At 38.5% G+C, this 26,112-nt stretch overlaps 1 protein-coding gene across 1 annotated transcript; it reads right to left on the bottom strand.

Moving 5' to 3' along the window:
* Positions 1-9,036: 9,036 nt before the first annotated feature.
* Positions 9,037-9,969, bottom strand: LOC140615429 (olfactory receptor 2D3-like). The gene has a single exon (XM_072795288.1). It carries the CDS (start codon positions 9,967-9,969, stop codon positions 9,037-9,039), a length of 933 nt encoding a protein of 310 aa, XP_072651389.1.
* Between the last annotated feature and the right edge of the window lie 16,143 nt (positions 9,970-26,112).

The following is a 26,112-nucleotide window of genomic DNA, read 5'->3' as shown; positions in this document are numbered from 1 at the left end:
AATATGGAATTAAATGAGTCATTCTCATGGACGCTAAAATCATCCAAAATAAATGACAACTAGAGAATGAACAGAAGGCTATAATCTTGTCCCTGGGGTAGCACTGAGGATGGATTTTAAATTTAAACATACTTTGACAAAGAGAACTGGGAAGACAATCAGGACATTTCAGGAGGAGGAAACAGCATGAGCAAAGAAGGTAAGAGAGAGTATCCAGAACCATTAAATATATTTGCTTCTGGAAGAGAGATGAGGCTAAGAAAGCAGGCAGAAATCATATTGTGAAGGATTTGAAAGCCATGTAAGAAGAGTTCAGACTTTTTCCTGAGTAGTGATGCCACCAAAGGAACCCAGGGCCATAGAAAATAGGCATGTCCTGTTAACTTGCAGAGGTGTTTGGGGAGATCCTTGCCGAAGTGTATGGCAGATATTTTTTATACAAACCAAAAGCTCCTGGAAAAGGTATAGGCTGAAGTTTTTTTTTTTCTTTTTTGAGAGAGAGAATGTGTGCGCTAGGCAGGGCTTCTCCAAGATCTCACGTCCCTAAGATCATGACCTGAGTTGAAATCAAGAATTGGGTGCTCAATTTAAATCTCCAGAGCTCCTCTGCAGATTTAAAAAAAATTACAATTATTTACAAATCCATAGTGATTGAAATGATCAAACGAGCTTATATGGGCAAAGTATGTAGATAGAAAAGATGGGTAAGCCAAGGAATGAAATATAAGAAACATTAAAGTCTAAAAAGAAGAAATGCCAGTAAGTGCTTCAAGGAAGGGCAAGAGCAAAGAACCAAATAAACTTATCAGTAGATCTTGTGGAAGACAATGAAGAGACAATTTCAAAAAGGGAGTGTTCTGTCAAATATTGTGCAGAGATCCAGGAAATATGAATAGAATAAAAGCCCATGAAATTTGGAGATATTGTTGCTAAGTCTGTATATAGAGGTTTCAGTAGAAGGTGAGAGAAGAAGCAAGACTGCTGAGATTTGAGGAGTAAAGAAGAGATGGGAAGTTGAAATAGTGGGTATAAATTATACTTCTATAGTTTTGAATATAAAAGGTAGAAAGTTTGGAAAGTAGCGAGGGGGAAGGGAAGTCAAGGTAAGTTTTTATATTTTTATTATTTTCAGGATAGGGGGTGATTCTAGTATATTTATAAAATGTAAAAGAGGAGCCAGTAGACAGTAGTCAAAGTTAAAGGAGATAAAGATAGACCAAGGTCCAAGGAAGACAGGAGGGATGAGTTCAAGGAGAACAACTGAGAAGCTGGCCTTAGATAGAATTATGGGAACTTTATCTTCTTAAACTGGAAGCAAAGAGGTGAGGATGAATGTGAATACTTATAGAATTAATAGAAGGAGGAAGAGGATCAGGAGATGTTAGTATGGCAGGGCTAGAGGATTTGAGAGTGATTACATCTGAACTCAATATTCTCAGTTAAGGAAACAATTATCTGTTAAGGGTGAGGAAGCTAGGCTTGAGAGTGAGCTTTTGAGTGCTTGGCAAGAAGAATAGGAAATATTGCTGAATTAAGTAAAATCAAAAGGATTTCTTGATGGGATTGAGGGGTTAGTTAAGGTTGAAGGGCAGGAAATATCACAAATTTCTGGGTTGTGTGCAAATATTTTGTATCCATCCTAGGTATAGAATTAGAGAAAGTGAGTGGCACTGATGTAAAATTGGAGATTTTTAAAAGAGATGGTGTGAGAAATTAGGGTTCCAATAGAACTGAGAGAATTTGTAGGAGAAGCTTTAAACGCAACTGTGGAATTCCGGCTGAATATGGTTGAAGAATGGTCTAGAGAGGATTGAGTAAAAGAAAAATAATAAAAAGATCAAGACATGTAGTTTCTTTGAGGTTGAAAACTGTTATGAAAGCAGAGTGCTTTGCTGGCTCAGTCAGTTAAGCATCTGTCATCAGCTCAGGTCATGATCAAAATAGTGAATCATTGGAATGTGTGGCTAAAATTGTCTAACATATAAGTTATTTGAGTTTGAAAAATATGGAACTAAGGTCATTCCTATGGACACTAAATTCATCCAAGGCAATGGCAGAATTAAGGAATTAGGAAACTATGATCTAAGTGCCGAAGTCTACAAAAAGTGTGAAAGGATGACCAGGAAGGTGGGAAATAAAAATGACAAGGAATGGAATAGCCTCGAGTAGTAGATACTGTTATATGAGAAGAGAGATATAATGCTTTGGAAAGTGCTGAGGGGAAACAAAGAGAATGATAACCTCACCTCTGAACTCACAGATAAATGGGGTGTTGAAGAGTGATCAGAATCCACCAAAAAGAGTAGAGCAGGAGTACAGGTGTAGAGGTTTCTTAGGTAAGAGTCAGGATTATTGTAGTCAAGGAAGTGGAAGGAGAATGCTGTAGATTAAGAAATGTGGGAATATTTCTATAAGAAGGACCAAAGGATTCAGGGAACATAAAGTATTATTCTTGGATAAGAGGGTGAAAGGGGTATAGTAAGAAGTTGGGTCAGGGGAGGGCAAACTCAGAGAAATATGAAGAGTAGCTGAAATTATAGCCATTTATAATTTAGATGGTAACCAAGGATATCAGGAATGTGAAGCCTAGTAAATTAGGTGTCCTTGAGGTCATGACTTCCTATTGATTTGAGCTCCTTACTATTTCCCAAATTAGACCTTATCTCTTCCAAAGCCTTATCAATTTCACTGGAAATTACCCCCATCTGGATCTTCCTGGATTAAATTTTATCCTCTGCAATCCATTTATACACTGTTATAAAAATCTTAATATTATAACTTTGATGTTACTCTGTTGCTTAACATACTTTAATGACTGCCCTCAAGATCTACTCCAATCTTCTTGGCATGTTATGCAACATAGCTCATAATCTGGCTAGGCTGAACTCTCTTACATCATTCCTTACAGTGGCCATTAGCCTCCCCTCCTTCTTCTATCCCTATCCAGACACAACTTCCCTCCATACTGATCAATTTGGAGTTCCCCAAGAAACTGTTTTCTCTTGTCTCTAGGCCTTTGCACCTGCATGTCCCGCTGCCTTGAACGCTTCATTTTCTTTCTTTCATACCCTTGATCTTTTTTCTTGGTTACAGCTTCCTGGTACGCCAGAACATAAGCTGTCACTATTTCCTAGAAGCTTGCCTTTCTTCTCAGAGTAAGGAGGTACTCTGACTATTTAAATATTCTTTTACAGATCCTTAAATATAGGGTTTGTATCTTATTCACAGTGTTTGCTCAATATATAGCACAGTGTCTGAATTATAGAATATCCTTAATGACTATTTGTTGAATGAATGAATGAATGAATGAATGAATGAGACCAACATTACTAGAGATGTTCATTGCTGAGACCAACATTACTGAGATGGCCTAAGGGATAGATAACAGTTTGTAACCAGTCACATTTCCTAGCTAGGATCCTTCCCATTTCATAATTACTCACAGACACCTACCTCATAATATTCTCTGAAACATAGTTAAAATTCTTACCTCAGATGGATTAGACACACTGCTGGTAGATTTTACTGTAAGATGTAGTAGCTTGTTTGAGGGAGCCAAGGAGTGCAAATAGAAATTGGTAATAAAGTAGCTTTTTGCCAGTAATGGGGAAGGTACCAGCTGTGAGGATTTATGTGAGATCAGTGAGTCAAGGCCCTTCCATTCTTCTGGCTTTGCAGATCCTCTCTGGGAATGGGCAGCCTTGTGTCTGAATGGCAAACACTACCAAGAGAAGAGGCACATAGAACAAGAGATTGCCTGTCTCCTCTTGTGGGAGGAGTTAGGACAGACTGCTTCTCTGACCGGGTCACCCTGTGAAAGAATTTTTCTTTTTTTCTTTTCTTTTTTTTTAATAAATTTATTTTTTATTGGTGTTCAATTTGCCAACATATAGAATTTTTCTAGCCACCAAGCAATTGTCAGGATAAGATCACTGCTTAGTCCTTTAAAAAACACTTTTTCACTCCTACTGAGCTCTGAAGGAAAAGCTGAATAAAGGAAAAATCCAAGAAAGAAGATATGAGATGGTTTCACTCATAAGTGGAATATAAGAAACAGCATAGAGTATCATAGAGAAAGGAAGGAAAATTGAATGGGAAGAAAACAGAGATGGAGACAAACTATGAAAGACTCTTAACTTTGGGAAACAAGCTGAGGGTTGCTGGAGGGGAAGTAGGTGGGGGGATGGGGTGATTGAGTGATGGGCATTAGGGAGGGCTCTTAATGTGATGAGCACTGGGTATTATGTGCAACTGACAAACTATTGAACACAACATCTGAAACTAATGACACACTATATGTTGAGTAATTGGGAGAAGAAATGGGTAGGAAATATCAGAAAGGGAGACAGAACATGAAGACTCTTAACTCTGGGAAATGAACTAGGGGTGGTGGAAGGGGAGGTGGGTGGGGGTTGGGGGTGAATGGGTGACGGGCACTGAGGGGGGCACTTGACGGGATGAGCACTGGGTGTTATTCTGTATGTTGGCAAATTGAACACCAATAAAAAATAAATTTATTGTTAAAAAAAACAAAGGAAACTAAAAAAAATAAATTCATTTTAAAAAGAGGAAAAAGCGATGCCTGGGCGGCTCAGTGGTTGAGCATCTGCCTTTGACTCAGGGCATAATCCTGGGGTCCGGGATCGAGTCCCACCTCGGGTTCTTGCGGAGAGCCTGCTTCTCCCTCTGCCTGTGTCTCTGCCTCTTTCTCTGTCTCTCATGAATAAATAAAATCTTTGAAAAAAAAAAGAGGAAAAAGTGAGTGTGAGAAGACCCAAAAGAAGAACTTACAATGCCTGGCCTTGCTTTTCCTGGAGGCCACAGTGAGCTGGGGCCCTGTCTTTGAGGGTGGTTCTTCTGCCTTCCTGTGTGATAACAATGACTTTGACTTTCCACTGATTTATTTTTTTAAAGATTTTATTTATTTATTCATGAGAGAGAGAGAAAGAAAGAGAGAGAGAGACAGAGAGAGAGATAGAGAGATACAGGCAGAGGGAGAAGCAGGCTCCATCCACACAGGGAGCCCAATGTGGGACTCGATCCGACGTGGGACTCGATCCCGGGACTCCGGGATCAAGCCCTGGGCCGAAGGCAGGCGCTAAACTGCTGAGCCACCCAGGGATCCCTTCCTTCCACTGTTTTAAAGAGAAATCTCTCCCCAGCTGACATGTTCTCTTGCTGAAAATACTAGTCTAAGAGAAGGGATTTTAATAAATTCCCTAGGTGTGATTCCTGACCCTCCACTTCTGCTTTCTCCTCTCAGTAAATGAGCTATGTTTGTCCAGAGGGAACCCTCCACCTGAAAAGGAAACATGAAGGACTATTCTCACGTCTCTGGCTGTGTACTTAGTGACCATGCCTTGGGCTAGTACTGCCAATCTGCCCCAAGTCCCTGGGTATAGTGAAGACCCCACATGGTCTCAGAAAAACTGTGGAAGCAGGACTGTCTTAATTTTTCTCCAAAATGTAATCCTCTTATCAAACGTGAGTATCTTAAAGTAAATTAAGTGGAACAAATACATGTAGAGTTTCCTGCTTTGTTTTCCCTCCACAGCTATTTTCTTTTTAAATTTCTCTCATTCATTACTTATTGAACTCCTATGTGCTAGATGCAAGAGGCTAAATTATACAGCAATGAAAAAACTAGACAACTACTCCTCTGTTCTGGATCTTATATTGGAACACTTGTAACATGGAAGAGACAGAACTATGTTCTCATTGGAAGAGACACTAACTCTGGATATAGATTTGCTTTTTAAATGCAATGCTTCCATCAAAACTACCATCTGTGGGCTTACAGAATGACTTTATGTACTGTCATGCTATTTCACATAGCATTGCTTCTGATCAATAAAGAAGTACACTTCACAATAAATGAACTATAGCAATGGCCCCATCCTCATGGGATTCACTGATCTTATCATGTTCCCCACCTACTTATCCCTGAAGTAGCTGCTTAGATTGTATGGTAGAAAGCCATTTTATTTTATTTTATTTTATTTTATTTTATTTTATTTTATTTTATTTTATTTTATTTTATTTTATTTATTTTATTTTATATTTTATTTATTAATTTTTCAGATAACATGTCTTTATTTTATTTTTTTTAATAAATTTAATTTTTATTGGTGTTCAATTTACCAACATACAGAATAACACCCAGTGCTCATCCCGTCAAGTGTCCCCCTCAGTGCCTGTCACCCACTCACCCCCACCCCCCACCTTCCCTCCCCTTCCACCACCCCTAGTTCGTTTTGGACATCCTCTTTCTATTACAGAGTCCCCCTTAGTATATCTTGCAGAGCTGGCTTGGTGGTCACATATTCTTTCAGTTTCTGCCTATCTTCAAGCTCTTTATCTCTCCTATTCTGAATGAGAGCCTTGCTGGATAAAGTATTCTTGGCTGTAGGTTCTTCTCATTTAGGACCCTGAATATATCCTGCCAGCCCTTTCTGGCCTTCCAGGTCTCTGTGGAGAGGTCTGCTGTTAATCTAATATTTCTCCCCATAAAAGTTAGAGATTTCTTGTCACTTGCTGCTTTAAGGATCTTCTCTTTATCTTTGTAATTTGCAAGTTTCACTATTAAATGTCAAGGTGTTGAGCGGTTTTTATTGATTTTAGGGGCGATCTCTCTCTCTCCTGGATCTGAATTCCTTTTTCCCTTCCCAAGTTAGGAAAGTTCTCAGCAATGATTTGTTTAAATACATATTCTGGACCTCTGTCCCTTTCAGCTCCCTGGGGAACCCCAATTAAATGTAGATTTTTTCCTTCTGAGGCTGTCATTTATTTCCCTTAACCTATCCTCATGATTTTGTAATTGTTTTTCTCTTTTTTCCTTAGTTTCCCTCCTTGTCATCAACTTGTCTTCTATGTCACTCACTCGTTCTTCTACCTCGTTAACCCTTGTCATTAGGACCTCTAATTTGGATTGCATCTCATTTAATTGATTTTTAATTTCAGCCGGATTAGATTTAAGTTCTCAGTCATGAAGTCTCTTGAATCCTTTATGCTTTTTTCTAGAGCCACCGGTAGCTTTATAATTGTGCTTCTGAATTGGCTTCTGACATTTAATTGTAATCCAAATTCTGTAACTCTGTGGCAGAGAGTACTGTTTCTGATTCTTTCTTTTGAGGTGAGTTTTCCCTTCTAGTCATTTTGCTCAGTGAAGAGTGGCCAAAATCAAGTTGTACTTGATAGAAGTGTAAACTCTTCTCACTGTAGTATTCCAGCTGTTCTCTCTTTAAATCTCAGACCGAATTCATAGGTTTTCAGGATGATTTGAAAGTTATCTAGGTAATTTGGTGGGGACAGGTGACTTGGGGACCCTCCTTCCAAAATGATATTTCTTAAGTAACAGCACGGCTGGGCACTTCTCTACAAGTGATAATGTAGAGATCAACAAAGCAGTCACAGTCTTTATTGCCGTGGAAATTACACACTAATGGAGGAGTCAGACATTAAGCAAATAATCATGCAATTTTTTTAAATAAAAGCCATCCTATGGCCTACAAAGCAGCACACAATTTTACGGTGCTGAAGAATAACGTGAGGCTTGTTACATATGAGGTTCCTGAGATCGGCTAATCTACTCAACTCTATACTGTGAAATATTTTCCACTTCAACCCAGGGACCATTTTAAGTCATAATATGCAAAACAATGGTCTACATTATAAATGCCTTACTAAGGCATAAAACAGGTGTCCCTGCTCTCCTTAACTTCGTCGTCATTTTCCATTGCTATCCCATAATTTCCCAATCTTCAGCATTTTCAGGATTACATATGGGGCAAATTCTTTGGTATTTCATTCAAAGCATTTCTCAATCTGGACTCTTCGTCTTACTTTTCAACTTTATAAATATTTTCCTACTGTTACACGTATTCTTAGAAAAATTCTACCCTTTGTTATTCCTTAAATGTATTTTCTTTTACATTTCAGAAATTATTAAATTTAGAATTTAAGGCCATGTTAGAATTAAACACCATGAAGTCCTTACTTTTCATGTCTATATCCCTAGCTTCTAGAAATTCTCCTGCTCAAAATGTCTTTGATGAATGCATGCAAGAATGAAGGAGATAGGGACACCTGGGTGGTTCAGCGGTTTAGTGCTTGCCTTTTGCCCAGGGCATGATCCTGGAATCTCTGGATTGAGTCCTGCGTTGGGCTCCCTGCATGGAGCCTGCTTCTCCCTCTGCCTGTGTCTCTGCCTCTCTCTTTCCCTCTCTCTCTCTCTCTCTCTCTGTCTCTCATGAATAGATAGATAAAATCTTTAAAAAAAATGAAAGAGATAATTCCATTTTCCAGAATGTATTCTTATATTTGTATTTGTTTTGTTTATTTGGTCCCTGGTGGGTTCCCCCCTCCATATAGTTTTATGTTCATTTGTTTTAATTTTCATATTAGCTTGTATGGGCCTAGAAAGTAGACTGTCTCCTTACCCAACTTTCTCTTTTCCTCTTTTCGTGGTTCCCCCCTCCTGTCCTTCTTTCCCTCTCGATTTTTTCTCCCTTCTTTCCGTCTCCCTCCTCCCCTTCCTTTCCCCCCTTTTATTATTATTTAAGTATAATTGACATACAATGTTATACTAGTTTCAGGTGTACAGCATATTGATTCAACAATTTATACATTACTTAGTGCTCATCATAAGTAGAGTCACCATTTGTCACATTTGTCACATGTTATCATAATGTTACTGACTATATCCCCATGCTGTACTTTTCATTGCTGTGACTTGTTTATTTCATAACTGGAAATTTGTACCTCTTTTTTTTAAGTTTCTATTTAAATTCCAGTTGGTGCTCATCACAAGTGCACTCCTTAATCCCATCCTCCCACCCACTTCCCCTTCTATATTTCTTTCCTGTGTCTATCAAGATTTATTGCTTTGACTAGACAATTTACTGAATTTAGAAGAGACATAGGAAAATAGGAGAAGTAAAAGAAATGGAGGAATGGGATGAAAGTGGGAAAAGTTTACAAGAAAATCACTTCTTTCTACATCTCTAGAATTGTCATTATGCTTAAAGATCCCCACCTTCAAAAAGACAATTTTGAAGTCACTCTCCTGAGAGCACCTTTGACATCCTTGTTTCTCAGACTATAAATGATAGGGTTCAACATGGGTGTCACTGCTGAGTAGAACACAGAGATCATTTTGTCCCTTTCATTCATTATCTTGGAGTTTGGCCTCATGTAGGCAAATATTGCTGACCCATAGAAGAGGACAACAACAATGAGATGGGTACCACAGGTAAAGAAAGCCTTGAGCCTCCCCTCTCCTGACTGCATCTGGATCACAGTGGAGATAATATTCCAGTAGGAGACCAGAATCAGGCACACAGGAGCTAAGAGGATGACCACACCCATTGCAAAGATGGCCATTTCTGTGCTGTAAGTATCTGCTGAAGCCAGCTTCAGGAGGGCAGGAGGTTCACAAAAAAAATGATTAATGATATTGTTCCCTCTGTAGGGCAGACGCAGTGTGAATGTGGTGTCCACCAGTGACACAAATATTCCACTGACCCAGGACCCTATGGCCAGCTGGACACATAACCAACGTGTCATGATGGTGGAGTAATGCAGGGGCTTGCAGACAGCCACATATCGGTCATAGGACATCACTGCCAGCAGTGCACACTCTGTACACCCAACCAGAAGTAAAACAAATATCTGTGTTGAGCATCCAGCAAAAGAAATGGTTTTACTCTTTACCAAGAAGTGGACCAGCACCTGGGGCACTGTGGTGGTAGAAAAACAGAGATCAGCAAAGGACAAGTTTCCAAGGAAAAAGTACATCGGTGTGTGAAGTCTAGAGTCTACATGAACAAGCACAATGATAAGCAGATTTCCCAATACAGTCAGCAGGTAGATTATCTGAAAAAGGAAAAAGAGCAGGACTTGTGTCTCTGGATCCTGTGAGAGGCCCAGGAAGACAAATTCAGTCACATAGGTTTGGTTTTCTTCTCCCATGAAAATTTATTGCTGTTTATAAATCAGCAAAGAAACATTGTTCAGTTGTAAAAAATATATATACATCTGAGTAACAGGTATTTTGTTAATCAGCATCAGAACAAGTCTATTGATTTCTACCTCTTAACAGATTCCATATATCAGAAGATAGAATTCTCTTTTTGCTCAGTAGTTTTGACAGATGAGAGTCATTTCTAATTTTCTCACCTCTTGAGTCTTTTAGTAGCACCAGAAGAGCAGAAATCATCCTAACTATGCTACATGACCAAACCTTAGCAAGACTACATGTAGTCCTGATAAGACTATAGTTCTTCTCATAGTGCATCCTTGCTTTTATGTAGGTTTGGGAAGCAAACAAATTGGTGTTGCTTAAACTAGTTAGATTTTTATGCTGTAAACTATCTAATAGCATTCATTAAGGCTGATTTTTTCATTATTTTTGCAAAATAATACTAAAGAAGCACTCTGAGCAAGGAATGGGAAATTACAGGATGATATAGTAGTCTGTGATCCTAGCCCTTAAATAAATTTTTCCCTCATTTGTTTTCAGTGTGAAGAGGGTGCTGAAGATCAATAAAAAAGGCTGCCTCATTGATTGTTGCTCTCAGTAGCATCCTTTAAACATGCCTTAATCTGTCCTCCACACTTTCTATCTCTTTGCACAAAGTCCTTTGGCAATAATAATAATGATTTTTATGTGTTGTGCCTTGTCCTGGTGTAATTATTTGTTTACACTTATTTTAAGTCTTATGTTCATCTGAGATAGATATTATCATCCTCAGTATATAGATGATGAAACAAAGATTCAAAAAAATTTAAAACTTTCTCACTCTTTCTATACCCTGCAATTTATCTTTCTTACTCAAAAATTCATTCATAGAGAAGATTCAACCTTTTCCCAATTGTATCTGCCTATTCCCCAAATCTAGTCCTTGAAAACAAATTCATAGCCCTCCATTTTATGGGTTTTAGAGCCAATCCACTATGACAGAGTTATCTGTAGGCACAAAAACAGGCATATATGAACAGATATTTTAAAATAATTTTGGAAAGTCTTGGCCAACAGACAAATGAAAAAATGTTCATTGGCATCAGGGAAATACAAATCAAAACCACAATGAGATACCACCTCACACCAGTCAGAATAGCTAAAATTAATAACTCAAAACCCACAAATATTGGTGAGGATGAGGAGAAAGGGAACCCTCTTAAACTGCTGGTGGGAAGGCAAGCTGATACAGCCATTCTGGAAAACAGAATGGAGGTTCCTCAAAAAGTTAAATATAGAGCCACCCTACCACCAGCAATTGCACTACTAGATACTTATCCAAAAGATACGAACATAGTGATTTGAAGGGGCACCTGTACTCCAATGTTTATAGCAGTAACATCCACCATAGCCAAAATACAGAAAAGCCCAGGAATCCATCAACAGATGAATGGATAAAGAAGATGTGGTATATATATGTATATATATATGTGGTAATTAAGATTGAAAAAGGTCAATCAGAGGAAGACAATTATCATATGATTTCACTTATATGTGGAATTTAAGAAACAAAACAAGATCATAGGGAAAGGGGGGAAATAAAATAAGATGAAATCAGAAAGGGAGACAAACCATAAGAGACTCTTAATCATAGGAAACATACTGAGGTTTACTGGAGGGGAGGTGGGTAAGGGGATGTGATAACTGGATGATGGGCATTAAGGAGGGCACTTGATGTAATGAGCATTAGGTGTTTTATAAGATTAATGAATCATTGAACTCTGCCTCTGAAATTAATAATACACTACATGTTAACTTAATTTAAATAAAAATAATAATTTGGGGGGCGTTGCCCAAAGGACAATAGAAAGAAACAAATCTTGAGAAAAGTAATAAAGATTATTTATAGAGAAGTTGATTACATACCTTTAAAAAATCAAAAGGACTAATTCAAGCTTTTGATAATTGATAAGAAATATGCTTCCGTACAACATGAGTAACTAAACAGTCTTATGTTATATACCAAAAATAAACAAGTAGAAATTTTAGCAAAAAAAAAAAAATTCCTCCACAGTTGCTTAAAACTTATTAAACTGTACACATAAGAAGCATTCATGATCTATTTGAAGAAAATTATGAAACATGATATCTGAATACACAGTAATTTTATGAATAGAACAACACAGTCTTATAAAGATACTCATTTCACTGACATTAATTCATAAATTCACTGAAATTCCAACCAAGTTCACAGATTTTTGTAAGGGAATTTAATAATTTTCTTCTAAATTTTATCTAGATGAGTAACTCTATGTTAGAAAATGAAGTGTGGAAAAGAAAAATGAGGGAGTAGAGGAAACATATTCTACCAGATGTAAAATATATAGTAAATTTTACCTTCCTTATTAATATAGTGTATACTGAGCAGGTATAAAGTATTTGACCAATAAATATAGAACTGAAACATACCCAAATATGTATGAAAATTTAATATATGGTGAAGATGTCATCTTAAATAAGTGTATTACTTAGCAAAGGGCATGGGACCAATGGCTATGGTGTTTAGAACATTATGTATACATGTTTATATATATATTTAAACATACATATAATGTAAGTATAAGCAATAATTAATTCCAGATGCATTAATGGGGGCACCTGGGTAGCTCAGTTGGTTAAGTATCCAACTCTTGATTTCAGCTCAGGTCATAATCTCAAGGTCCTGGGATCATGCTTGTCCCTCTCCCTCTGGTCCTCCCTCACCCTCTTCTCCTCCCTCAGCTCAAGCGCTCTCTCTCTCAAATAAATAAATAAAATCTTAAAAAAAAATACAAATACATTAATGATCTAATTTTTAAAAAACATTTAGTTTTTTAATGAAAATTGGTAGTCTATCTACCTATCATTTTTCTATCCATCAATCTAATCATTGGGCGATAAAAGCTTTCCTAAACATGTGCCGAAAGAAACAGACAGAGGGGAGAAAAGAAAAAAAGAAAACAAAAGAAAAAGGAAGGAAAGGAAAAGAAAGGAATGGAAGGAAGATAAAAAAGAAAAAGAAAGAAAGAAAGAAAAAAGAAAGAAAAAGAAAGAAAGAAAGAAAGAAAGAAAGAAAGAAAGAAGAAAGAAAGAAAGAAAGATCATAAAAGAAACTGTTAACAAAATGATTTTTAAAATTTTTAAAAAGATTTATTTATTTATTTGAGAAAGACAGAAGAGGAAGAGGAGAAGAAGGAGAGGGAGACTCCACGCCAAGCCTGGACCCCAATGTGGCACTCAATTTCATGACCCTGAGATCATGACCTGAGCTGACATCAAGTCAGTTAACTGACTAAGCACCCAGTGCCTATTTTTCCTCATCTGTGAAATGGTGATATAAATAAGACATATCTTATAGTATTTATGTAAGGATTAAATAAAATATAAGCCATTTAAAGAGTTTAGGATGATAAACAAGGCTAGCTCAGAATATTATATAATATCCTATTATAATAATGGGATCATGATCTAAAAGTAACTGCAAGATTAGGAAAACAGCTATTGAAGAGAATGCATAGTAACACCTGGCTGCTGTGTTTAATTGAGGAGTATGCTTATTCTTATTGTTTTTTACTCTTTGGATTCTTTTTTTCCCCTTAGTTGTGATCAGGTAGTTTTACATATGTTATATAAATTTGCACATTTTGGAAAAATCCCAAACAAGTTCTACTTCAGGATACGGAGAGTCTATGGTAGACAGCCATGGGTCATTAAAGAAAAGAAAGAAAGAAGAAAGAAAGACAAAAGAAAGGAAAAAAAGAAAAGGAGTAAGACAAATTAGATAAATCTAAATCTATTGAGAATTTTTTATAGGAAAACCTCTGAATATAGAAATATATACATGTGTATATACATATACATAATAGTTTTCTCATGACATAAGCAATTTTGGTTTCTCTTGTAACTGTCACTATGGTCACATAGTGAACAGAGTGGCCCCCTTGTTTCCATTTATTTTCTGTAACCATTACTATGATATAAACAAATTAATAATAATGATGTATCAAATATGGTGATAAATCAAATAAATAAAAGCAAAGAATACAAGCGTATACACCTGCTATGATAGCATGGAGCTTGAAAAGACAAAGTTCAAGCCAATTTTATAATTTTAATAGCATGAAAATATCCTTTGCATTCTTTTGCTCTTTGTTCATCCTTTGGGACTGGAACTGTGTTGCTCTAAAATTCAATGTCAAGGCCAAATGTGATAGGGAATAACGAGAGCCTTCTGAGGTATATGGAATGAAGGCCAAAAACAAGAATTGGTTTAATTTGATGATGTTCACAACAATGTGAATATAGGTAACTCAACTGAACTACACATAAAGATGGCTAAGATGGTAAATATTTATGTTACTTATTTTTTCACCACAATTCTAAAGAGTGATTTTTCCTTAGCAAAAAAGGAGAAAAGCAGCACAACCTCCCTTCATTGTACTATTCTTTTAATCTATTATGTAACTTATGTATGTGCTTTTATTACTAAATTTATCAAGTACATGTTCAGCACTTACTACTTCTATTTTTTATTACCATTGACTTTTCAAATCTTTTCAGTCTTGTGAAAAGTGATGACCTTTCCTCATCACATATACTTGTCAGTCTCTATGGCATTTGGCATAATTTAACTATAAATATGTCTTAAAACCTCACCTTGCTGTTATTTTAAGACTATCTCACTGCTTTTCTTTTTGTATTCTACTATATCTTTTTTATTTTTTATTTTTATTTTTTTATAGATTTATTTTTTATTGGTGTTCAATTTGCCAACATATAGAATAACACCCAGTGCTCATCTCAAGTGCCCACCTTAGTGCCCCTCACCCAGTCACCCCCACCCCCTGCCCACCTCCTCTTCTACCACCCCTAGTTCGTTTCCCAGAGTTAGGAGTCTCTCATGTTCTGTCTCCCTTTCTGATATTTCCCACTCATTTTTTCTCCTTTCCCCTTTATTCCCTTTCACTATTTTTTATATTCCCCAAATGAATGAGACCACATAATGTTTGTCCTTCTCTGATTGACTTATTTCACTCAGCATAATACCCTCCAGTTCCATCCACGTCAAAGCAAATGGTGGGTATTCTACTACATCTTAATTATGTACTCTAAACTCCATCCTCAAGTTCTTATTTTTGATTTTTTCTTGTTATCCACATCCCATGTGGGAAAACAAATCACACACAAAAAATGCAAATAATACTAGCATAAAATTTGACTCCTCATCTCAGCTTCTTATAATTCTTTTCAAATTCAGAGTGCTCTGTCTTCTGCCTACAGACACATCATTAATTTTACCTTTTCTCTAAATTTTTATCTTTAGGTTTCAGCCAAAAAAAAAAAAAATGAAACTTCAAATTCCTTCACAGGACCATTCTGGTCCCTCCTACTTTAACCATCCAAAATCGTCTAAAGTAAGCTGTAATGTAATTACTTAAAGTTCTTTACTCAGTCTAGATGTAGACTTAGCCATTATATTTACAATGTTGAAATTTGTACATCTTTTCATGTCATTGTTACATCGTTTTTTAAGTATTTGATTAAATGTTCCTCTCCCTGGACTGTTTTTCTTCAAGATGGTAAAACATATGTCACTTATCTTTATTATCTGTATATTAATAGCATCTGAAACATGGAGGTTTAAAAGTAAGTTGCGGGGAGTGCCTTGCTGGCTGTCAGTAGAGCAAGTGACTCTTGATCTTAGGGTTGTGATTTTGAGCCCACTTTGGGCATAGAGTATTTAAAAATAAAATCTTAAAAAAAGTAAGTTGAATGAGTGAACAGAATCATGCTAATACTCCACACCAACACATTAGCACACCAACACATTCATTCTCTCAAGAGAAATATAAGTGAGAAGAGGGAACTATGTTGACTGTTGAGATGTTGAACTCTGACCTGGTAATTGAGATGATCTTGGTTTCTAAGATCCCAAGATTGGTCACCAGGTTAAAGAGAGTGAATGAAATGTTACCCACATCCAAAGAAGGGTGAGTTCATTGTGACAGGGGACAAGATACCTGGATTTGTATATGCCTGCACATACAAATTAGCATACTCACACAGTCTTGTGTTCCATCCAGTGAAGTCTGACCACAAGAAGATGCTGCCTGTGTGCCCTAGGGCAGTCTGGATTCCATCCTGATCCTGCCTACTCCTACTGTCCAAACCCTGTGGCTAAATGGAACAATGAAAAGAGATTCCTTGAAAAGAGAACATTATGATGGCAAGGGGCAGAGGAGAATCTGGCAGATTAGTTTTTAGTGCAAAAGGAGAGGCAGTGGGTTTGACAGCCCTTGCAGTCTCTCAGGTATCCCTGGTCAGTAGCTTAATCCCATCCAGAGGAGTTGTGAAACAGGATTCATGAGGCTATCACTCAAGAGGATCAGTATAAAAGAAGAGCATTATTCTCTAGAGAGGCCAGATGAAAAAAAGAGAGGGGAGTAAAAGGCAGAGCCCACCCCAAAGAACAGAATAAAAATTTCAGACTCTCTAAAGAGATTGATTCCCCCCGAATCACCTTATCGGCTCTCACCTGGAGGACTGGCATGAGACCAACACAGGACAATGGGGTCAGTGATGAAGAGGAAGTTAATGAATGAAGGAAGTTATGGTTTCTGCAGTCTGCTAATCCATAACCTAATAGGTAACTTGCAAATTGCCATTTACCACATATTCTGAAGTTTGGAACATCATCTGGACTATGAGTACAATTCTACCCCAAGTCAAGGAGCACCATTTTGTTAAAATCTCCAATTCACCAAGGCTTAAGGATATCCCTGGGAGTAAATCTTTAAGCCTGAGGTCCTAAGAGCTATTGTAAACAGAGCATTCCCTGGAGCAATTTGTGCTATTAACTTTTTAAAACCTTTCTACAATAAGAGATACCCTGGGGCATTTTTCATTATAATCACAAACTGAAATACCTGAATCTTACCTGATAATCAGGTACTACCTTACTGTTTCTCAAACCAATATAAGGACCACTTGCTTCTCTAAATTCTGTCAGAATTTTTTAAATGGGGGTTTCAATAATGATGGTAATATAAAAGACAGCTGACAAAAGTATATCTTACATCATCAATAATGATGGTAATATAAAAGACAGCTGGCAAAAGTATATTTTACGTCATCTGTATGATGCCCACCAAACTACTCCCAGGGACTTCAGAACTTGTGTAATTGTAGCCAAAATGCTTTAAAAATAAAGTCTTCGGCTAATGTGCGGGGGAGGGGGACCCTAAACTAGAGGTAGGTGATGCAGCTTAAATGTCATGACTGTTTAAATGAAGGCTTTATCGTAGCTATTCAAATACAGAAAGGTGGTGTGAGAACAAAGTTAGCATATAACAAAGGTCCATATAAACAAGTCCAGAAGAAAATTCTTGATTTCCTTACCAGACTCCTCCCTTTTTGAGTCTTCCCCATCATCCACACAATTGCTCAGGCCAAAGACTTAGGGATATTTCATTACTCTCTTTTTTCATCTTGTGCATCCTATCTACCCACATATCTTACCATCTCCTTTGGCTCCCCATTGCTATAACCCTAGTTAATATCAGCATCTCTCCCCTGAACTACTGCAATAAAGCTGTCTTACTGATTGCTTTTCTTGTTTTCATGCTTGTCCACTTATAACCCATTCTCCATAAACACTCAAAGTGACCTTGTAAAAGTATATCATGATGATTTTCTGTGGAACCTAAAATAAAATCAATCACCTTTTTAGGACTTCAAGGAGGGTAATGGGTTGAATTGTGTCATCCAAAGCAGTATGTCCACTTGGAACCTCATAACCTTTATTTGGAATAAAGATGTTTGCCAATGTAGTTAAGGGAAAGTTCAAATGAAATTATCCTGGATTAGGGTGAACCCTAGGCTGTGAAGATATCTTTTTAAGAAAAGGGGAAGATAGAGGCATGTGGGTGGTTCAGTTGGTTGAGCATCTGACTCTTGGTTTCAGCTCAGGTCATGATCTCAGGGTTATGATCTCAGGGTCATAAGATTAAGCCCTGAAAGGAGTTGGGCTCTGAGCTCAGCAGGGAGAGTGCTTGAGATTCTTTCTCTCCCCTTAACCCTTCCCTCCTCCCCCCATGTGCTCTCTCTCTTTCTCCGTCTCTTAAATAAATAAATAAATAAATAAATAAATAAATAAATAAATAAATAAATAAAATCTTTTAAAAATAAGAAACAGGGAAGACACAGAGACAGAGGGAAGGCCATATGAGGACAGAGGCAGAGGTTGAAGTTATGCTGCCACAAACCAGTGAACACCTTAGCACCAAAAGCTGGAAGAGAGACAGAAGGCCTGTCCCCTAGCGCCTTCTGTGGGAGCATCTACAGATGTCTTGATTTTAGACTTCTGGCCTCCAGAGCTATTAATTTCTGCTGTTTAAGCTACAAAGTTTATGATAATTCATTATGGTAGCCCAAAACTAATACAACAGCCCTACCAATCTTGCTTCTGCCTATTTCTGTGACTTCATTCATTGCCACTCTTCCTATCACTTATCAGCCTCCACTCACTCCAACTTCTTGTTCTGATATCAAAAAACTTATTCCCATTCAAATCCTTCAGATTCTCCATTCTCTCTGATGGAATTCTCTTCTCCAAAAAGTACCTTGGTTTTTTCTTTTCAACAGTCTGGTCACAGCACAAATATTAATTGCTCTAAGATGTAAGGTGTCTTTTAACTGAAATGTCATATTCTCAGAAAGGCCTTTCCTGACTACCTGTTTAAAACTGCAGTCAACCCTTCCTTGCCTTTATTTTTCATAACAACTTTTGCCATCAGACATATATTTTACTTTTTTATTTTATCATCATATTCTAAAATATAAGTTCTATAAGAATAGGAACTTTGAACTTCATTTATTGATGTATATTCAGCACATAGAATATTCTCAATAAACATTGTTAATAAATGAGTTAAAAAATAAATGAGTTAGATGGTCATTGAATAAGTAAACTCAAACTGTGCTACTGAAATCAAAGTTGTATGGATTGATTAATTAAAATATAAAAGTAGCAATCATAAAACTATGGGATGAATGAAAGAAAATTAATTTCTTTTAAAAACTGAAAAACTTTGGGGTAAATCCCCAGCAGTGCAATTGCTGGGTCGTACGGCAGTGGAAGGAGCCTCGGTGTCCATTGAAAGATGAATGGATATAGAGCTGTGGTCTATGTATACAATGGAATATTACTCAGCCATTAGAAATGACAAATACCCATAATTTGCTTCCATGTGGATGGAACTGGAGGGTATTATGCTGAGTGAAATAAGTCAATCGGAGAAGGACAAACATTATATGGTCTCATTCATTTGGGGAATATAAAAAATAGTGAAAGGGAATAAAGGGGAAAGGAGAAAAAATGAGGGAAATATCAGAAAAGGAGACAGAACATGAGAGACTCCTAACTCTAGGAAACAAACTAGGGGTGGTGGAAGGGGAGGAGGATGGGGGGTGGCGGTGACTGGGTGACAGGCACTGAGGGGAGCACTTGACGGGATGAGCACTGGGTGTTATTCTATATGTTGGCAAATTGAACACCAATAAAAAATAAATTTATAGGATCAGGAGGAGGGGCAAGATGGCGGAGGAGTAGGGTCCCCAAGTCACCTGTCCCCACCAAATTACCTAGATAACCTTCAAATCATCCTGAAAATCTACGAATTCGGCCTGAGATTTAAAGAGAGACCAGCTGGAACGCTACACGGAGAAGAGTTCGCGCTTCTATCAAGGTAGGAAGACGGGGAAAAAGAAATAAACAAAAGGCCTCCAAGGGGGAGGGTCCCGCGAGGAGCCGGGCTGAGGCCGGGGCGAGTGTCCCCAGGACAGGAGAGCCCCGTCCCGGAGGAGCAGGAGCTGCACCGACCTTCCCGGGCGGAAAGGGGCTCGCAGGGAGTTAGAGCAGGACCCAGGAGGGCGGGGATGCCGTCGGGCTCCCGGGGACACTAACAGGCACCTGCGCCCCGGGAGAGTGCGCCGAGCTCCCTAAGGGCTGCAGAGCGCACGGCGGGACCCGGAGCAGCTTGGAGGGGCTCGGGGGGCGGCTCCGCGGAGGGGGCTGCGGGGCGGGAGCGCAAATCCAACAGCGCAGACCGGGATCACCGGGCACCGGGACACAGCCCAGGATCCGGCCTCCCCCGGGACAGGCAGAGGCCGGGAGGGCCCAGGACAGCAATGACGCTCCTGCCCCAGCTGAGCAGATCAGCGGCCCCCCCCCGGAGCCTCCAGACCCTGCAGGCTGAGAGCTCTGGAGCTACTGCGGGAGCTGACTCCAGGGCTCCAGAGCTGGCCCCGCCACTGCGGTTGTTCCTCCTGGGGCCTCACGGGGTAAACAACCCCCACTGAGCCCTGCACCAGGCAGGGGCAGAGCAGCTCCCCCAAGGGCTAACACCTAAAAATCAGCACAACAGGCCCCTCCCCCAGAAGACCAGCTAGACGGACAAGTTCCAGGGAAGTCAAGGGACGTAAAGTATACAGAATCAGAAGATACTCCACCGTGTTATTTTTTTTCTTTTTGATTTCTACTGCTTCCCCACCCTTTTTTTTCACCTTTCTTTCTTTTTCTTACTCTTTTTCTTCTTTTTTCCTTTTTTTCTTCCTTTTTTCTTTTTTCTTTTTCTCTTTCTTTCCTTCTCTCTTTTTCTCCTTTTCCCAATGCAACTTGCTTTTGGCCACTCTGCACTGAGCAAAATGACTAGAAGGAAAACCTCACCTCAAAAGAAAGAATCAGAAACAGTCCTCTCTCCCACAGAGTTACAAAATCTGGATTACAATTCAATGTCAGAAAGCCAATTCAGAAGCACTATTATACACCTACTGGTGGCTCTAGAAAAAAGCATAAAGGACTCAAGAGACTTCATGACTGCAAAATTTAGATCCAATCAGGCAGAAATTAAAAATCAATTGAATAAGATGCAATCCAAACTAGAGGTACTAAGGAGGAGGGTTAACGAGGTGGAAGAACCAGTGAGTGACATAGAAGACAAGTTGATGGCAAGAGGGAAACAGGAAAAAGAGACAGACAATTAAAAGACCAGGAAGACAGATTAAGGGAAATAAACGACAGCCTGAGGAAAAAAACCTACGTTTAATTGGTGTTCCCGAGGATGCGGACAGGGCCAGGGGGCCAGAATATGTATTTGAACAAATCATAGCTGAAAACTTTCCTAATCTGGGAAGGGAAACTGGCATTCAGATCCAAGAAATAGAGAGATTCCCCCCCTAAAATCAATAAAAACCGTTCAACACCTCGACATTTAATAGTGAAGCTTGCAAATCCCAAAGATAAAGAGAAGATCCTTAAAGCAGCAAGAGACAAGAAATCCCTAATGTATATGGGGAGGAGTATTAGGGTAACAGCAGACCTCTCCACAGAGACCTGGCAGGCCAGAAAGGGCTGGCAGGATATATTCAGGGTCCTAAATGAGAAGAACATGCAACCAAGAATACTTTATCCAGCAAGGCTCTCATTCAAAAAGGAAGGAGAGATAAAGAGCTTCCAAGACAGGCAGGAACTGAAAGAATATGTGACCTCCAAACCAGCTCTGCAAGAAATTTTAAGGGGGACTCTTAAAATTCCCCTTTAAGAAGAAGTTCAGTGGAACAATCCACAAAAACAAGGACTGAATAGTTATCATGATGACACTAAACTCATATCTGTCAATAGTAACTCTGAACGTGAAAGGGCTTAATGACCCCATCAAAAGGCGCAGGGTTTCAGACTGGATAAAAAAGCAGGACCCATCTATTTGCTGTCTACAAGAGACTCATTTTAGACAGAAGGACACCTACAGCCTGAAAATAAAAGGTTGGAGAACCATTTACCATTCCAATGGTCCTCAAAAGAAAGCAGGGGTAGCCTCCTTATATCAGATAAACTAAAATTTACCCCGAGGACTGTAGTGAGAGATGAAGAGGGACACTATATCATACTTAAAGGATCTATCCAACAAGAGGACTTAACAATCCTCAATATATATGCCCCGAATATGGGAGCTGCCAAATATATCAATCAATTAATAACCAAAGTGAAGAAGTACTTAGATAATAATACACTTATACTTGGTGACTTCAATGTAGCTCTTTCTATACTCGATAGGTCTTCTAAGCACAACATCTCCAAAGAAACGAGAGCTTTAAAGGATACACTGGACCAGATGGATTTCACAGATATCTACAGAACTTTACATCCAAACTCAACTGAATACACATTATTCTCAAGTGCACATGGAACTTTCTCCAGAATAGACCACATACTGGGTCACAAATCAGCTTTTAACTGATACCAAAAGATTGGGATCGTCCCTGCATATTCTCAGACCATAATGCCTTGAAATTAGAACTAAATCACAACAACAGTTTGGAAGGACCTCAAACACGTGGAGGTTAAGGACCATCCTGCTAAAAGATGAAAGGGTCAACCAGGAAATTAAGGAAGAAGTAAAGATTCATGGAAACTAATGAGAATGAAGATACAACCGTTCAAAATCTTTGGGATGCAGCAAAAGCAGTCCTAAGGGGGAAATACACTGCAATACAATCATCCATTCAAAAACTGGAAAGAACTCAAATACAAAAGCTAACATTACACATAAAGGAGCTAGAAAAAAACAGCAGATTGACCCCACGCCCAGCAGAAGAAGAGAGTTAATTAAAATTCGAGCAGAAGTCAACGAAATCGAGACCAGAAGAACTGTGGAACAGATCAACAGAACCAGGAGTTGGTTCTTTGAAAGAATTAATAAGATAGATAAACCATTAGCCAACCTTATTAAAAAGAAGAGAGAGGAGACTCAAATTAATAAAATCATGAATAGGAAAGGAGAGATCACTACCAACACCAAGGAAATACAAACGATTTTAAAAACATATTATGAACAGCTATACGCCAATAAGTTAGGCAATCTAGAAGAAATGGACGCATTCCTGGAAAGCCACAAACTACTGAATTTGGAACAGGAAGAAATAGAAAACCTGAACAGGCCAATAAGCAGGGAGGAAATTGAAGCAGTCATCAAAAACCTCCCAAGGCACAAGAGTCCACGGCCAGACGGCTTCCCAGGGGAATTCTATTAAACGATTAAAGAAGAAATCATACCTATTCTACTAAAGCTGTTTGGAAAGATAGAAAAAGATGGAGTCCTTCAAATTCCTTCTATGAGGCCAGCATCACCTTAATTCCAAAACCAGACAAAGACCCCACCAAAAAGGAGAATTACAGACCAATATCCCTGATGAACATGGATGCAAAAATTCTCAACAAGATACTAGCCAATAGGATCCAACAGCACATTAAGAAAATTATTCACCACGACCAAGTAGGATTTATCCCCGGGACACAAGGCTGTGTCGACACAACAGTGTTGTGTCGAGTTTACACAACACTCGTAAAACAATCAATGTGATTCATCATATCAGCAAGAGAAAAACCAAGAACCATATGATCCTCTCATTAGATGCAGAGAAAGCATTTGACAAAATACAGCATCCATTCCTGATCAAAACTCTTCAGAGTGTAGGGATAGAGGGAACTTTCCTCAACATCTTAAAAGCCATCTATGAAAAGCCCACAGCAAATACCATTCTCAATGGGGAAGCACTGGGAGCCTTTCCCCTAAGATCAGGATCAAGACAGGGTTGTCCACTCTCACCACTGCTATTCAACATAGTACTGGAAGTCCTAGCCTCAGCAATCAGACAACAAAAAGACATTAAAGGCATTCAAATTGGCAAAGAAGAAGTCAAACTCTCCCTCTTCGCCAATGACATGATACTCTACATAGAAAACCCAAGAGCTTCCACCCCAAGATTGCTAGAACTCATACAGCAATTTGGCAGCGTGGCAGGATGCAAAATCAATGCCCAGGAATCAGTGGCATTTCTGTACACTAACAATGAGACTGAAGAAAGAGAAATTAAGGAGTCAATCCCATTTACAATTGCACCCAAAAGCATAAGATACCTAGGAATAAACCTCATCAAAGAGGTAAAGGGTCTATACCCTAAAAGCTATAGAACACTTCTGAAAGAAATTGAGGAAGACACAAAGAGATGGAAAACTATTCCATGCTCATGGATTGGCATAATTAATATTGTGAAAATGTCAATGTTACCCAGGGCAATTTACACGTTTAATGCAATCCCTATCAAAATACCATGGACTTTTGTCAGAGAGTTAGAACAAATTATTTTAAGATTTGTGTGGAATCAGAAGACCCCGAATAGCCAGGGGAATTTTACAAAAGAAAACCATATCTGGGGGCATCACAATGCCAGATTTCAGGTTGTACTACAAAGTTGTGGTCATCAAGACAGTGTGGTACTGGCACAAAAACAGACACATAGATCAATGGAACAGAATAGAGAACCCAGAAGTGGACCCTGAACTTTATGGTCAACTAATATTCGTTAAAGGAGGAAAGACTATCCACTGGATGAAAGACAGTCTCTTCAAATAAATGGTGCTGGGAAAATTGGACACCCACATGCAGAAGAATGAAACTAGACCACTCTCTTGCACCATACACAAAGATAAACTCAAAATGGATGAAAGATCTAAATGTGAGACAAGATTCCATCAAAATCCTAGAGGAGAACACAGGCAACACCCTTTTTGAACTTGGCCACAGTAACTTCTTGCAATATACATCCACGAAGGCAAAAGAAACAAAAGCAAAAATGAACTATTGGGACTTCATCAAGATAAGAAGCTTTTGCACAGCAAAGGATACAGTCAACAGAACTAAAAGACAACCTACCGAATGGGAGAAGATATTTGCAAATGACGTATCAGATAAAGGGCTAGTTTCCAAGATCTATAAAGAACTTATTAAACTCAACACCAAAGAAACAAACAATACAATCATGAAATGGGCAAAAGACATGAAGAGAAATCTCACAGAGGAAGACATAGACATGGCCAACATGCACATGAGAAAATGCTCTGCATCACTTGACATCAGGGAAATACAAATCAAAACCACAATGAGATACCACCTCACACCAGTGAGAATGGGGCAAATTAACAAGCAGGAAACAACAAATGTTGGAGAGGATGCGGAGAAAAGGGAACCCTCTTACACTGTTGGTGGGAATGTGAACTGGTGCAGCCACTCTGGAAAACTGTGTGGAGGTTCCTCAAAGAGTTAAAAATAGACCTGCCCTACGACCCAGCAATTGCACTGTAGGGGATTTACCCCAAAGATGCAGATGCAATGAAACGCCGGGACACCTGCACCCTGATGTTTCTAGCAGCAATGTACAATAGCCAAACTGTGGAAGGAGCCTCCGTGTCCATCGAAAGATGAATGGATACAGAAGATGTGGTTTATGTATACAATGGAATATTCCTCAGCCATTAGAAGCGACAAATACCCACCATTTGCTTCAACGTGGATGGAACTGGAGGGTATTATGCTGAGTGAAGTAAGTCAATTGGAGAAGGACAGTGTATGTTCTCATTCATTTGGGGAATATAAATAATAGTGAAAGGGAATATAAGGGATGGGAAAAGAAATGTGTGGGAAATATCAGAAAGGGAGACAGAACATAAAGACTCCTAACTCTGGGAAACGAAGTAGGGGTGGTGGAAGGGAAGGAGGGTGGGGGGTGGGGGTGGGTGTGTGACAGGCACTGAGGGGGACACTTGATGGGATGAGCACTGGGTGTTATTCTGTATGTTGGTAAATTGAACACCAATAAAAAATTATTTTTTTAAAAAAATAAAAAAAATCAATGAGATCAAAATCTAAAAAAAAATAAATTTATAAAGAAAATAAAGCTGGCTTCATGGCATAAAAAATAAATAAAAACTGAAAAACTATTTGCCTTAGAAGTCAAGGGTAGTTCCCAGAATATGGTGACTTAAGTAGCTTGTTAGTTTCTCACACGCTATTAATTGCTTAGCTGATTCTGCATAGTCATTGTTAGTCTGGCTGACATTTTCATTTAGAAATATTTAATATTTATAAATATATATCTGTATCTGTGTTTTATTACTCTGTTGATGCTACCAGTTCTCTGGTGGGGTCAATTATGTAGTTTTTATATAACTTAAGTGATCCATGGCCACTTTTTCAATAATCATTCCAATTATGTGATAT

Source organism: Canis lupus, chromosome 23 (assembly GCF_048164855.1).
Source record: "Canis lupus baileyi chromosome 23, mCanLup2.hap1, whole genome shotgun sequence".
NCBI classification, from domain to species: Eukaryota; Metazoa; Chordata; class Mammalia; order Carnivora; family Canidae; genus Canis; species Canis lupus.
Note: the sequence above shows the minus strand (reverse complement) of the source record. Positions and strands in the feature narration are given on the sequence as shown.